Here is a 15913-nt window from a genome sequence, read left to right as displayed (position 1 = left end):
TATCGGTATGAATTTTTTTATAAGCATTTGACTTTCAGTTGTTAATAACATTTATAAAAATAATTTTAATTTAACACATCCATTACAGCAGAGGTTGGGAACATTTTCCAACAACAGGGCTACATTAAACATTTTAAATACCTGGTGATCGAACACTATTTGTATATTCTTTTATGCAGCATAATAATATTATTTTATTATTACGAAAATTGCGTTTTTCTTTGGTAATGAATACTTTACTTTGAATATAAATCGTAAAAGTGTAGTTCAGTCTTATACTTTATGATTGTGCACCTGATATTGGCCGTACATGTTTTTGCCCAAAATTTACCCAAATTATCTTTTTTACCCAAACTCAATATAGAGAGTTATTTGATTTTTACCCATAGAAATATTATTCACTGTAAACGAAGAATCAGTTAAGTTACAAATGACCACTAGGCACTAATGTCATAATTAAAAAACAACAACAAAACGCTTTCTGTTTATAATGTAAATTAATAATATCTAATATCTTGCGCAGTCCTAAATCGTCTAACATACTGAATATACGCCCATTCACCGTGACTAATTCAATACAGGCATCTATAATATCTTTCATGGATATCAAAACTTGTACATTTGGTCTTGAAAAGTTAAACAGTCTTTGATGAGCTTGACTTTTCAAATTGGTCTTTAAATTGTTTTTTTCAAGGCTTTTTTTGATTCAAGTTGTTTGAATTCTTCAAACAAATCAACATGAACACTCAAATGATTTTTTAAATTTGTTTTATGCTTTCCCTATAATGATTCATTAATTTAAATTTGAATTATTACCAGTAGGATGTATTAAGTTATATATTACTTAACATACTATGTAATCAAGCAAATGAACAAAATTGAAACATTTAAGAATAAGAACAACCTACATTTTAACTTTCTAATCAAATGAGTAACTAGAAGTAAATACGGATAACATTTTGATTTTACTGAGTAAAAACTATTTTCCAATGCAAATTATAAATAAAGCAATATAGAACATTTTTCTACAAAATATAGGTAGATACTAGATACTTTTCAAACAATATTTTTTTAAAATTAAAACGGCCACCACCATCTAATATGAAATGGACAAAGTATATTATAATATATAATTCGATAGTTAAAAGATGAAATTGAAGGTAGTATAGCCGTATACGTACCTACTTACGTATTATTGACTAGTGTATTAATAATAAAATGACTAATAACTGAACTTACTTTTACTTTACCACTGCAGTCTTTACATACAGATGTTTTACTGTTTATATGGTATGAAAAATACGCATACATTTTTTATTCTGATAATCGACACGTTGCTCAGGTTTCAGTTCTTGCGTTGTACTGACGTCTGACTGCGACTGCATAATATACTAGACACAATTCACAACACTTACAGAAAATTGAATGACTCAAGTCGACAACCAACAATTAATAATTACTAGATAGAAGTAGTCTGTGCTCAAAATTACACTATTAGCACATTAATTGATTGGTTGTTTTCTTGTTCTTGTATGATACTATGATATGTTATTTTTAGTGGTGGGCTCTGCCAAATAACGACTATCGAATAATTCGATAAAAATAACGGAATTTAACCCTGCACTTTATTATTCGATAACTTATAATAAGAATAAACCACAGATATATTAACATAATATGTATGTTTATATATCGGTGGAATAAACGAACATTAATCGATATTAATGATTACTCGTTATCGCCCATTAGTCCTGTTTTATTATTATAAGAAACTGTTTAGAAATTATATTTAAGGGTATCGGTGCCGGTCATTTATTAAGGAGTAAAATGTAGGCAATTAAATGCACATATTGTGTCGGTCTCGCGAAGAACGTGCATGTGTGTGATTGTGTAAATCGATATTAGTGCGAGTGAGCTATGTGCGAGTACTACAATAGTAATTGAAAAATATTAAAAATACATATGCCCAATTTTTTTTATGAGCATTTAAATTTCGAATTTTGACTAAATTGAAATTATTTTGTAGTTTAAAATTTATAAAATATTCAACTTAATAAGGATTATATCTTATTATTTATTAGTTATAAGTCTTGTAATCATATTTACTAAGCATCTGGAAAAGTCAGTTTAAAATCTGCGCCCTCTTCGTCACTTTCATCAAGTTGGGACTTTATGTTCCTCGTGCATTCTGCCAGAAGTATTTCGATTTTTCTATAAATGACATCGCGCCGTTTACATAATTCATCAAAGTCTAACGCCGCCACTGTTATGTCTGGTAGGGATGACATAATGATAATCTATGAAATTCCTACTGGTTTATTCATTTTTATGACTATAAAACAAATACTGAACAATACATTTAGGGCAGATATGCATCAAATATTTATAACACATAAGTAGAGCACGGAGTTCTATGCAATCGCATATTTTTTTTTCCTTTTAATATTTTTGGATTTTTGTCAGTTACCTCCACGAATCATCATAATTTGAAACTAATGGTGAGTTTTTTTTTGCATATTGAATAATTTATATTCTATAGCAGTAGTAGTAATTTGGGGAGTCTGAGTTAATTTTTACGGTAAGATGAAAAAAGTTCAAGGGGGAAAGTCCCCCTTGCAGTACATTTGATCACCGTATACCTAAAAATTCTAATATGTATGGTTGGGGAGTCTGAGTTAATTTTTACGGGGATATGAAAAATGTTCAAGGAGGAAAGTCCCCCTTGCAGTACATTTGATCACCGTATACCTAAAAATTCTAATATGTATGGTTGGGGAGTCTGAGTTAATTTTTACGGGGATATGAAAAATGTTCAAGGAGGAAAGTCCCCCTTGCAGTACATTTGATCACCGTATACCTAAAAATTCTAATATGTATGGTTGGGGAGTCTGAGTTAATTTTTACGGGGAGATGAAAAACGTTTAACCAGGAATGTATGCCTTACAGTGTAACCAATATCCCTATAATTTTCTTGGGAAAATTCAAAACAATTTTTAATATTATTTTCTGAAATAAATAAAAATATTTTTTTTCTTATAATCATTTTGTTTATTTATTTTTTAATCAGTTAATAGTATTTTACAACAAATATTAAAATGTACAATTTTGATTTATTATTTAGACTAGTTTCCTTACTTCTCTAGTAAAAGGTACATATTCAACAATTCGATCATGAATTAATAAACAATAAGCAGTTACACCTGCAAGCGATTCTGATGCTTCAATTTCCAACTGAACATCTACTGTTGAAGCTGTGGCTGAATCGTTCTGTTTTGATGTGTCAATAACAATAATTGGAGCATTTACTAGAAAAGTAGAAGGACTCAATATAGGGTTCCGATTACTTTTTTCATAGTATGATTCTTGAAATGATGTATACATATCATATAATAAGGTGAAATTGTTTTTTGTAAAATCTAAATTCAAATTATCATATGGATAAGCTATCGAGTTCAACAATACTTTAACGTTTGTTAGATTACAATGATCAAATATACTGCAATCTTTTTCAAACAAATTTTTACGTCCTTTTTGTAAACCAATTATGATAAATCGTGGTTTTTCTAATTTTGAAGCAGTTTTCAAATTCCATACAACTTTTTTAGAGGTCCCGAGTTCGGGATATTCAAAAGTTTCAAAAGATCTAAAAGGAATAAACAAACTTTTTTCTTTTTCAACAAGTTTCAATAATTTTAACCTTTCTTCATCGTCAACAGTAATATGTGGTACCCTCCAGACTATTTTGTTTATAACGACTTTGGCTGTAGAAGCAGTTATACCACTTCTAAAGCTTAAAGCATTTAAATCAGAATGACTTCGAGTTAATATTAATTCTAATCTAGTGTTAACTAGTATTTTTTTAAAGTCTTCAAACAAACCTAGCCAATATTTCAATGGAATGCAAGCACTAAATTCACCTTTATCGTTTTCTGATTGTGTTTTGTTTTTAAAATTCCAGCCAGAATTTTCATAACAATTATAGTTGTCTGGTGTACCAGATAAGTAACCTTTCAACGAGCTAGTAATTCCAAGAACACGTGTGCTATCTACTTCTATCCCATTGATTTCTAATCGTATTTGATCGAAGAGGTAAGAGTAACCATTGTTAGTTAGTTTCACTTTTTCATGTTCTGTAATTCAATTGGTGGAGGTAAATCGCCAAAGCTATCAAAATATACAACATTATCTTTATTTTTATGGAACGCTACCCAATGACTTCCATCACCTGAAGATATGTCTAAGTTTAATATACCACATTCAATTGTATGCGGTTTCTTAGGTAAGTTATCACGTGAAAAGACTCCACGGAAATGATTGATTTCCAACATTGTAACATATTTTATAATATCTTGGGATGAAAGTGGTCTGTCAGGTAGCGTGATTATAAGTTTTTTTTTGACCCCTTATTGTTTAAGTATAAGCCATTACCTTTTTTTCTTTTTGAATTTTGTACTGCATTATACACACTGCTACCACCAGACATCAAACTACCAAGTGCTGACAATCCTGCAAATATAGGTATTAAGGGAATTACACCTCCTATCTGTCTTGGTGATGAAATCATTCTTTTACCACCATTCTTTTTCTTTATAGATCTTTTTTTTTTTTTTGCTGCTAGTATACCATTTTTTTTTGTAGTATCTTTCCATTTACCTTTACAACCCATACCTATTTTTCTTTTAGCTTTCATTGCGTTTGTTACTGCGTATGCAACTAATTTTTCTTTTCTAGGAATATTTTTTTCTTTAAATCTTTCCCAAGCACGATTTTCTAGTACTTTATCAGCTTTATGTCTATCGTTTAAATTTGAACTCGATGCATACGCAATATCATGATCTCTACAAGCAGTATCTAATGGGTTTATTCCTTTGTCACCGCGATCTAGTCTCTTTTTAATTTTGTACCAGGACCACAATACTGATAACCTGAAAAATGTGCTTCGAACGGAAGACTATTTATAATAGAGTTTAGAAATCCTTTACCAGTCTTGTTCAATTTGTACATACGAGTTGAACACACCATCTATAACTGATTATAAATTGAAATTTCTAGAGTATTTATAAGAAAAAATGGATTTGATTGTGCAGAAAGATAAATTAGATATAATAAATGTAGATGTTCAGTTGGTAAAAAAACCATCGAGACATGGCTCGTTATTACCTGATACTATACGTGCTATACTAGTTGGTCCCAGTGGTTCAGGAAAAACAAATATAATGTATAATCTCATTACTTACGAAAACGGGTTAAGATTTGAAAATATTTATTTATACTCTAAAACCTCTAATCAGGAAAAATATGTTTCATTAAAAAAAATAATAGATGATATACAAGGTGCTAATATTTTTATATTTACAAGCGCTGATAAAGTCATAAAACCCAACTTGACTAAGAGAAATTCAATTATAATATTTGATGATGTAATATGCGGTCCACAATCTGTAATCAGAGATTATTTCAGCATCGGCAGGCATTCAGGTGCTAGCTCTGTATTTTATTTAGCGCAAACATATTCTAAAATATCAAAACAGTTAGTAAGAGACAATTCAAACTTCTTAATAATATTGAAACAAGACGATACAAATTTACGTCATATATTCAATGATCATTCGTCTGCAGATATGGATTTCTCAGAATTTCGGAAAATTTCACATTTATGTTGGAATCATAGTGATTATGGTTTTATGGTTATCGATAAAACTCGAGAAATTAATGAAGGAAGATATAGATGTGGATTTCATACGTTTATTAAAATAAATTAGTGTTTTATGTGAACAATATAAGAAAATAATTTTATAATATATATATATACACCATGACACTGATATTATCTACATAATGTTAACAGTAGTCGTACGATACAGTTATATTAAGTTTATTATTTACAATGAATACAGAGAAAGTTTTGTTACAAAATTTAATAGCGTCAAAAAAAAATATTAAACGAAAAATAATGGAAATGAAACGTGGTGTTATAGATTCCGACAATTATTTTCGTGAAGCATTTAAACCAATAATTGAACCATTAAATACACATACAGAACAAAATGCTATATGTAACACACAGTCGACTGAACTAAAAAATAAATCAGAAACCTCATACACTAGTGAAGAAGATGATAACGATGAATTAAATTCACCATACCAAAATTTTTTAAATAACCGTCCTAAATCAACACGTTATGACAAATCTTATGGTATGCATTATGATAAAGGTAGTGATTCATATAAAATAGGAAAGCATACTGTAACTTTTAACCACGGTAAATTACTGTTGCTTAATAAATACTATCAATTTACACCAGGACTATGGTCTTTATTATGTGAGAAGGAACCAAAAAATACAACTATAGAAGATATAGAATCTTATTACAATATTTTGAAAACTTCCGGAGTCCATTTAAAAGCAGACGGGAAGCCTAGAACCTCGAGATACCATAAATGGATGACCGTTGTAAAACCACTGTACGATCGGATGAAAATTGAGGAAAAACAGTTTAATGAAGAAATAGCTAAAATTAATGAGACTGCAACTCCTCGAATTAACTTTACATCATTTAACAATACTTTATCTTCTACCCCTTCTAGCTTATCTAGAGCTAAACGTAGAAAAATAACAAAAGAAAATGAACCATTTGATTTTAATCAAACAGCAAACAGTTCTTCGTCTACGGATCATATGACTGCAAAGATGTTTAATTTTACTTCATCACCTGAGTCTAAGATAGGTAATGGTTTATATAAAGATGTATTGCCACAAACACAATTAGTTTATTATGATGATCCGAATGAACTAGTAACTAGATTAAATCTTTTGTCATCATCAAAAAGTGTTGGTAATACTGGTGTTAATAATGAAATTATATCTATTTTAGAGGAACTACGTGAGAGAAATATTATAATATAATGACAATTTTAGAAAGTATAGCTAACGAGTTACATCAACCAGCGAGAAAAATATTTCCTAGACGTAGTGTAATAACTCGATTTAAAGATGATCTTTGGCAAGCTGATTTAATTGATATGCAGACACATGCTAGAAAGAATAATGGTTTTAAGTTCATTTTAATTGTTATTGATACATATACAAAATATCTTTGGTTTGAAGCACTGAAAAATAAAACAGCAAAGGAATGTACAAAAGGAATAATAAAAATACTAAAAAAAAATCAACCAAAATTATTACAAACAGATAATGGTACAGAGTTTTATAATAGCGAATTTCAAAGTGTTATGAAAAAATATAATATTAGACATTATTCAACATACAGTAGTATTAAGGCAGGGATAGCCGAACGTGTAATAAAAACTATAAAAAATAAAATGTACAAACATTTTACATCAACAGGTTCATGGAATTGGTACAATTCAATTTCAAAATTAGTATATAATTATAATAACACAAAACATTCAACAATAAAATGTACACCACACGAAGCTCGGACCAAGCCGATTACAATAAATAAAAAAAAAATACAAATTAGTACATCAAAAAAATTAAAATTTAAAATTAATGATAAAGTAAGAATATCAAAGTATAAACATAATTTTAGTAAAGGTTATACACCAAATTGGACAACAGAAGTTTTCACTATCTCTAAAGTTTTAAATACAGATCCATTAACGTATCAACTAAAAGACAGTTTAAATAATTTAATATTAGGAAATTTTTATGTACAAGAATTAAAAAAAACATTTTTTCCCGATACCTTTCTCATTGAACGTGTAATAAAAAAACATAAAAACAAATTATATGTTAAATGGTTAGGTTTTGACAATAGCCATAATTCGTGGGTAAATGTAAACGACACTTTAAAATAGCTAATAAGTGGATTTGTAATTAAACGAAATATATCAATCAATCAATACCTATTGTTCAGATTTTATAAACCATCTCATCATTACAATGTACGGTATTGATCCAATTTTTATGATCGATTAATTTATTTTATTTTTAATAACTGTATACTAAATGCTGTATATACTTCATAATTGTATTAAATCTGATAGACGTTTAACCACTAAGCCTCTAGCAATTTTCCAATCCTTATACAACTTTACGTTACAGTTATCACGTTTTAAAATACAGCAACCTCTATCTAAATCAAAATACAGTTCCCTAAGATTTTCAATATCGATTTCCATCAGATTTGGTATTTTAGGTTTGGATCGAATATTTGGTTTTACATAAAGTATAGGTTTGTGCATTCTGAAAAAAAAATATAATGTTATACAGCTTATGTCGTATAGTTAGTTGTTTAAATATGAATTTTGAAATGATAATAAAAATTAATTAATGTTTTGTTGTATTATTTGTATGTTTTTTTTATTTGATCTATATTTAATTTACTTAGTATTAATTTTTACATTTTTTTTTTACATATTATTCACTTTTATTCGATTAAAAATAAAATACAATATGTACTATTTTTTTAAAAGATAGTGGCCATATGCAATAGTATTAATACCATCATGCATAATAATTCTTTTATCATCATTAGCACTAAGAGCAATTTTCTTTACAGATTTAGAATAAACAAAATGGTTTTTTGACTGTATAAAATTCATAGTTTTACATATTTTTTGATCAGATAAATTATTGGTATAAGCATTTAATATTTCCAAATATTCGTTGAATTTCATGTGTTTATCAATTACATACTTTTTTACACCTTTAGCTTTTTTTACTTCTTCGTTATTTATTTTATATGCATAAAGTTTAGGACGTAAAGCAATGAATTCTAATAATATTTCAGACTTCATTTCATCTTTAAATTTCCCTGGTTGATTTTTTCTAAGATCACTATAACAATAGTGATTTTTAGGATAGTTTGAAGTATCAAAGTAAAAAAACAATTTATGTTTTATGTCATCGAAAAAGTTTAAAGTTCTAATTTCATAAACTAGTGAATCAGTATCTGAATATACAATATCAATTTTATTTCCATACACGTTTTTCATTATATTATAATGAAAATGATACATTATCGTTTTTGAAATATCTAATATTGTAAATCCAACATAAATAGGTTTATCAAACTTAATTTTTTCTTTATTCATATGAATTGCCATTAATTTTTTGAGTAAATTGTTCTATCTTTAAATGTTACTTTACACATTAAACGATGAGCTTTTTTCTCGTTAGAAACTAGTGTCATTAACATCCGTTTTCTAACATTTTCCATACATTTTCCAAACACACTGTTAACCAATAACTTCCAAAATTGACGTTCAAACTCATTTCGTGACTTTACCCTCATATTTGTACATAACTCAATATATGGTGCCATCCATTTTGATTGCGAAAAACGAAGAATCCTATGAACTTTTTTTACTTTTAATCCATTGGCAATGGCTTGTTTTAAATTTCTATAATGAACTACATAATTAAATTTTGATTCTAAAGTTGTTAAAAGTTTTTTTACTTTAGAATTTGGTGGACATTTATTTTCTGGTAAAAATGGAAAATCGTTATGATTTTTATGTATTTGTTTAGGGTAAATAACATCTACTTCTAAAATATAACCATATTCAGCATCATCTTCAATTTGTGTTATATCTATAGATAAATCGTCAAACCATTCAAAATTTTTATAAGGTAAAGCGGATAGCATAGACTTTCCATATAGATTTACACAGTCCAGGTAAGCTAACCACGTTACAGGCTTATTCGAATCATAATTAATATTTTCGATATTAGGAATGTTTGCTTTTACATGTCTTTTAACCGAATGACAAATGCCACCGCGTAATCCATTCTCCAGAAATAATTGGAAATCGTATTGTTTAAGTCGTTCTAGTCGGACATTAGTATGTTTCAACATGCAATCAAATGCAAATCCTGGGGCGGTCATGTAATGTGAAGCATCTAATTTAAGTGTTTGCAAACAAAGATCTCTAAAATTTTCAAAAACGTCAGCAAGTAAACATACATCAGTGGCTAAATATAAATCACTATATTCTCCTAATGTTTTTAAATTAAATCTTTTCCAAATCTTATGAGCATGGGTATAATCTTCGTCACTAATTTCTTCGTCTCTTAACGAATTATAAAAGGATTTTTTTGGTGGCAAACATGTTTCATTTAATTTACTAGGATGATCAATATATTCATAAGGAAACACACCTTTACGTGTAACTAAATTTAAAGTCGACAGAGAAAATATTTTTAAGGTTTCCCTAAATCTAGTTTTATCATCAGATAAATTATCGGCTAATGAACTAAGAGACTCTGACATAAAACGAAATGTGTCAATAAATTTTATACTAAATTTATCTTGAATTGATTTACTAAACGATATATATTTTTCTGATGAATTAGGTATTACATGAATATCATTTTCATTACAACCAAGTTCACGAACAATGAAATGACTGTCATAGGCTAAGTTATGAAAGTATATCGGTAGAAACGAAACGTTACACAATTCAAAGTTACAATTTAAACAAACAACTGATCTAAAACGTCCTGTAAAATGATTATGATCTCTTAATTTAATTAATTTATTTTTTTTAAATGATTTGGAACAGCATTCACATATTTTTGCATTTTGAAATTTAAGCTCTTCGTCATTAGTTAATTTATTCATAGGTATATTTACTTGATAAAGATTATAAACCTTTGTACCTATATCTATCATGGTCTTTAAGAAATGTTTTGCAGCATTTTGATTTCTGTAAACATGAAGTTTCGTAGGAATTTTATATTTTTTTATTAAATATTTAGGTATAATATTATAATCTATTTTCACATAATATGCATAACTCATTGGTTTATGTTTATGTGTTATCAGTGTTTTAATTTTACAATTTTGTTTGGTGAATTTAGGTTTTAAATAACATTCAAAGTCAGAATAAATTACTATTGGTATTCGTTGCGTTCTTTTAAAATTTTTAAAATAAATAAAATCATCATCATCGTCTTCAAACATTACAGGTCTTCCTAGTTTGTGCTTTCCACAATTTTTTTTATGTTTTTTTAATCCATTAACACCCCACAATTTATATTTACAAGGAGTATTACTAAAAACTGTAAAACATCTTTTACATATAATTAATTTAGATTTATGTTTTGTCTTTTGACTACGAATAAGTCTGTCGAAATTATTAATAAAACAATAATGCGATGTTTCACCACGATTAATCAAAAGCAGATCGAAATGATTTTTACTTTCTACATTATTCATATATAATGGGAAAACAACATTTGTATCATCTAAACTAAAAACATTAACTGACACATAATTTAAACGTTCAAATATTTTAATTTGTTTGACTGGTGTCGGATAATCGATACAGTGAAAATTTAAATCACTTTTCTTTTCAAGCATTTTAAAATATTGTTTGTTAAATTGACTTTTATTTGAATGATTATTAAACTTAGATAAAATTGCATATTTAAAACATTTTTCATCATTGTTTTTTACATTTATAACAGCTTTCTTATTACGTATTGAGTCAGGCAAAATTAAATAACTAGATCCATTTAACGGGTTTACAATATTAATTCTTAACTGTAAGACATCAATTGAGTCTAAACTCCAACCACTCCCTCTAGTGACAAAGTCAGATTCTTCCTTAATAAGTTTATTAAACATTTTTTTTAATAAATTTTCGAAATTTGAATTTGTAAACGCTAACATATTTTCGGTTTTAAATGAAATATCTCGGCGTTCCTGTGTTAACACATGCACGTAAACACAATCAAGATACAAGTTAAATTTAATACTTGATTGCTGCGTCATTTTTTTTAATTTACAAATTATCATATCAAAACCGTAGTCAAAAAATTTGATAAAGTCTATAAAATTATAATCATTTTTTAAGACATAAGTTTTTGAACATTTTTTAAACCGATCTAACTGAATGAGTCCGCTTCCAATTATGTTCATGCGTGTTTTTTTTGTTACTAATTTTCGCTGCATTTTACTGTAATTAAATAAGAAAAAATTACATATAAATATTTAAATTAAATATTAAATAGTATATGATTATCATTACAATAATTAGCATTAACCATTGAAAGATTAAGGTTTTTTATTAATTTTAAATTAATTTTTTCAGCATATTGCATGTTATTACAAGTCATAATCTAATTATAAATTATAATGTGATTTATGATAGTGATATTTATAATATATTCATGTTAAAATATTAAGTTAGGTATAACTCTATAGATAAAGGTTAATTTTCAATTTTAAAGTGCAATGCATATTTTACTTAAAATTTTCTGATAATTATTTTTTGAACATAAGTAATTGAAAATACATTTCGTTAATATTACATCATTAACTGCGTCGTGTATAAAAGTAATATCATGGTTAAGATCACAAATTAAATCATGAGTTTCTTTCAATGATAAATATCTGCCATTTTTATTTATATAACCTAATTTATAGCTTAAAATAGTTTCATTACTTTGAAAATTAACTAATTTTAAATAAAATATTTTATTATTATCAGTATCGTATGCAGTCATATTCAACATTATATAGGTATTAAGACCTAATCTCAATAAAATATTTTTATCTGAACTACCATTCCATAGTAAAATAATTGAATTTTGATTTTTAAAATTAAGATAGTTTTTTAAATAGTTTTTAGTTAAGTTCGAAGTTTTTGTTTCCATAGCTAAATTTAATTCATTCAGTATAGTTTGAAGTTGATCTGGTTTCTTTTCAAAAATGTTTAGTAACAAATTTCTAGTTTTCAAATAGGTATAATTATTCATTAATGTTATTCTTCCATCAGGCGATATTATCAAAGGTCGACCTCGCATACGTTCAATTTTTGATTTAATATGAGTCTGTGATATTGCTGCAGAAATAAGTATGAAATCAGTACGCCGATAATTTGTGAATTCAAAATCAATAATTATTATTTTATTTTTCGGTTTTTGTCTGAAAATATACAACATTTATATTCAACATAAGTATTTTATATTTTCATCTATTTAATATAGTATATAAAAAAGTAAAAAACACAAACATAATATTTATTTTTTTATTTGTATTGATTAAAATACATTATAATAATTTAGTTTAGTTCAATTTATACTCGGTTTTTATGTATGGTCTCATACCAGTTACAGTAGTTAACCTATAATATATTATTAAAAAATAAAATAATATTTTTTACAATAATTTTCACATTTTTTAAGTTTATTTTTTTTTATACTAATTTTATTTGAAATTGATCATGATATAGACACTGAATTATTAATATTTTTATTTTATTCAAATTTTATATTATTAAAAAAAATTAATATTATGTTATTTTATATTTTATTAATCATTTAACATTTAACTTACATATTATTGTTGATATGATTCATTTGATTATGGTACAAATCTTCAATTGTTAATGTGTGTTCAGTTTGTCGACGTTGATTAGGCTGTAGTAAAAATAATGAATTGACATATACATATATATATATATATTTGAGAATTAGTTATATTTTATATTTCATTATTAATCTGATTTTTTATTTCACTGAAATTTAAAAATTATGCGTTAAACATATTTATTTTTATTTGATTCATAACTTACTTATAATAGTAGGTATTAATCTACTTGTTTGCTGAACAAATCTTGAATTGCACGTCCACGTTGAATAGGTAGTAGTTAAAAAATGAATTGATACATACACAGATTATTTAAGAATTAGTTATATAACTGTAATCATAGACCTAACAAACTCTAGAGTTCAATGAAAAATGAATCTATATTTATATATACTATCATATTTATTGAAAATATACAGAACATCATTGAACCACATTAGCACTAGTTAATACATTTCTAATATTAGATGACATGCTGATGCAGTTATTATACATAGGTCTTGATGTTTTTTTATAAAAAATTGGAATTAATATGTAGATAAAAAGTTTACAAATATAAAAAATCATTACTAATTATTGAATAAAGTGGGTAATCTAATCAAATGATGACAATGTGCAACACAATTATGCATTGCATTTGTTTTATTTATACCTAATTAATCAGACCAGTTTACCTGAAAATAAAATAACCATGCAATATTACACCACATCATAATATTAGACTGATTATAAATTGCAAACAGACATTTTTTCATTATATGTATATTTATGTAAAAGTTGTTTAAAATTATAAACTAACATAGGTAATCTGATAAAAGGACCTTTATGTTCAATTAAATGTGGAAAGCCTAAAAAAAAAATGAGTACACTGCATTTATTTTATTTATACCTAATTAATCAGACCAGTTTACCTGATAATAAAATAACCATGCAATATTACACCACATCATAATATTAAACTGATTATAAACTGCAAACAGACATTTTTTCATTATATATATATATATATATATGTAAAAGTTATTTAAAATTATAAATTATCATAGGTAATCTGGTCAAAGGACCTTTATGTTTAATTAAATGTGGAAAGCCTAAAGCAAAATGAGTACACTACATTTATTTTATTTATACCTATAATTATCTGACAATAATACATAAACCGATGATCACTTACACACTCATACAACCTTATTAGATTGTATATAAGCAGTCGGCATGCATTGATTATAGACAGTGTTAAATCTCAACATCATTTACTAGACTTGATGCGTCGTCGCTTCACAACATTACAAAACCGCTACAAGACTACATAACAAGTAATATATTTTGATCTGGTACAAGTTTTAAAAACTAGTATATTAAAAATCTTAACTCGTAAATTTTTATTAAAGGTAAAAATACAATGTCTTCATATACCAATGTTACTGACGAAAGCTCATCAAATGAAGATGTAAGTATTCCCATTTGATTGTGTTTGTGTGTGTGTGTGTACATTTATTATAATAGATACAAAACATAATTTTATATTTATATTATTGATATTTTATTAAATAATAGCAGGAAAGTTCATATTCAGTAAAACCTGTTAAACCAAAAATCAGTAAAAGAAAAAATGTTGGCGAGTCAAAAACTGGTAGTAAAAAGACCAAGATCGGAAAGGTAATAATTAATATTATTTCTAAAATATTATACACACACACACACACACACACACACACACACACACACACACACACACACATTTTTAATATCAATTGAAATGTTACTTTATTTCATATATCAGCAATCGGAATCATACAAGGATATTTTTATGGATTTGATATCAAAAGGGAAAGTTGAAAATGATGTATTGAACACATTAACAATGAAGGAAGGAAATAATTCATACACTTTTAAATGTCCTGTTGCACCACACTGTGAAGACTACTATGTTATTCAGCATTACAAAATTAGTACAATTCAAGATATTCCGTCAGATGAAAGGTTAGTAAAAAACTATGGACTATAACATGTTTAAAATAAAAAATATAAAAAGTGAATTTTTATACTAGATAGAAACATGCGGAAGCTAGTATTAAAATTCATACATCTACTAGAGATACAAAAGATTCGAACATTTCAAACAAAATCAATGACGTTGTTCGTGAAATATTGGACCGGTTTTCAGCAGATCCTAAGAAAAAAATTATTAAAAATACTAAAAAATAAATTAACAACAATTTAAATGTATATACTATATTATCAATATTGCAAATTATAAACATTTATAATTTAATGATTGTATAATAAAAATAGTAACATTATAATAAAACTAGCTCTAAGTGAAACTCTGGGAAAGTTGGACTCGCTGAGAGTGGGTACCAATTTTGGAATATAAAAGTCACAAAGGCTGTAGGACGAAAGTTTAGGATTTGTGATAAGGATTAGTGATATGGATTGGAGATAAGGCTTGGCGCTTTGGCGGGAATGTTTAAAAGTTTGAGCGTCTAGCAATCCGTCACGAACGTTGTAAATGGATAGGCTAGATACGATCTCCAGGATCATCTCCCGTTTCTCCGCTGCTTTTGGTT

The 15913-nt window shown here is 26.8% G+C and overlaps 2 protein-coding genes across 2 annotated transcripts; one reads left to right on the top strand and one right to left on the bottom strand.

The window, feature by feature from the left end:
• Positions 1–8424: 8424 nt before the first annotated feature.
• LOC132932531 (uncharacterized) lies at positions 8425–11924 on the bottom strand. Its single transcript, XM_060998918.1, has 2 exons — positions 9426–11924; positions 8425–8553 (listed from the first exon to the last, which is right to left on the bottom strand). The coding sequence occupies exons 1-2, from the start codon at positions 11922–11924 to the stop codon at positions 8425–8427; spliced, it is 2628 nt and encodes an 875-aa protein (XP_060854901.1).
• A 1859-nt stretch (positions 11925–13783) lies between these two features.
• LOC132935999 (uncharacterized) lies at positions 13784–15633 on the top strand. Its single transcript, XM_061002650.1, has 5 exons — positions 13784–14659; positions 14735–14793; positions 14901–15002; positions 15127–15330; positions 15399–15633. The coding sequence occupies exons 2-5, from the start codon at positions 14746–14748 to the stop codon at positions 15549–15551; spliced, it is 507 nt and encodes a 168-aa protein (XP_060858633.1). The 5' UTR covers positions 13784–14659; positions 14735–14745; the 3' UTR covers positions 15552–15633.
• The last annotated feature ends 280 nt before the right edge of the window (positions 15634–15913 follow it).

This window comes from Metopolophium dirhodum, chromosome 1 (genome assembly GCF_019925205.1).
Source record: "Metopolophium dirhodum isolate CAU chromosome 1, ASM1992520v1, whole genome shotgun sequence".
NCBI lineage: Eukaryota > Metazoa > Arthropoda > Insecta > Hemiptera > Aphididae > Metopolophium > Metopolophium dirhodum.
The sequence above is the reverse complement of the archived record's forward strand: the minus strand, read 5'-3'. Positions and strand labels throughout refer to the sequence as shown.

Bases quoted from the DNA above. Each gene is read 5' to 3' on its own strand.
- LOC132932531 (XM_060998918.1), bottom strand. From the start codon at position 11,924: ATGCAGCGAAAATTAGTAACAAAAAAAACACGCATGAACATAATTGGA. The intron at 8,554-9,425 runs GTAAAAAAACTT...AATTTTATACAG, and splicing joins AATGTCCACCAAATTCTAAA to TCAAAAAACCATTTTGTTTA.
- LOC132935999 (XM_061002650.1), top strand. From the start codon at position 14,746: ATGTCTTCATATACCAATGTTACTGACGAAAGCTCATCAAATGAAGAT. The intron at 14,794-14,900 runs GTAAGTATTCCC...ATTAAATAATAG, and splicing joins AAAGCTCATCAAATGAAGAT to CAGGAAAGTTCATATTCAGT. The intron at 15,331-15,398 runs GTAAAAAACTAT...TATACTAGATAG, and splicing joins TTCCGTCAGATGAAAGGTTA to AAACATGCGGAAGCTAGTAT.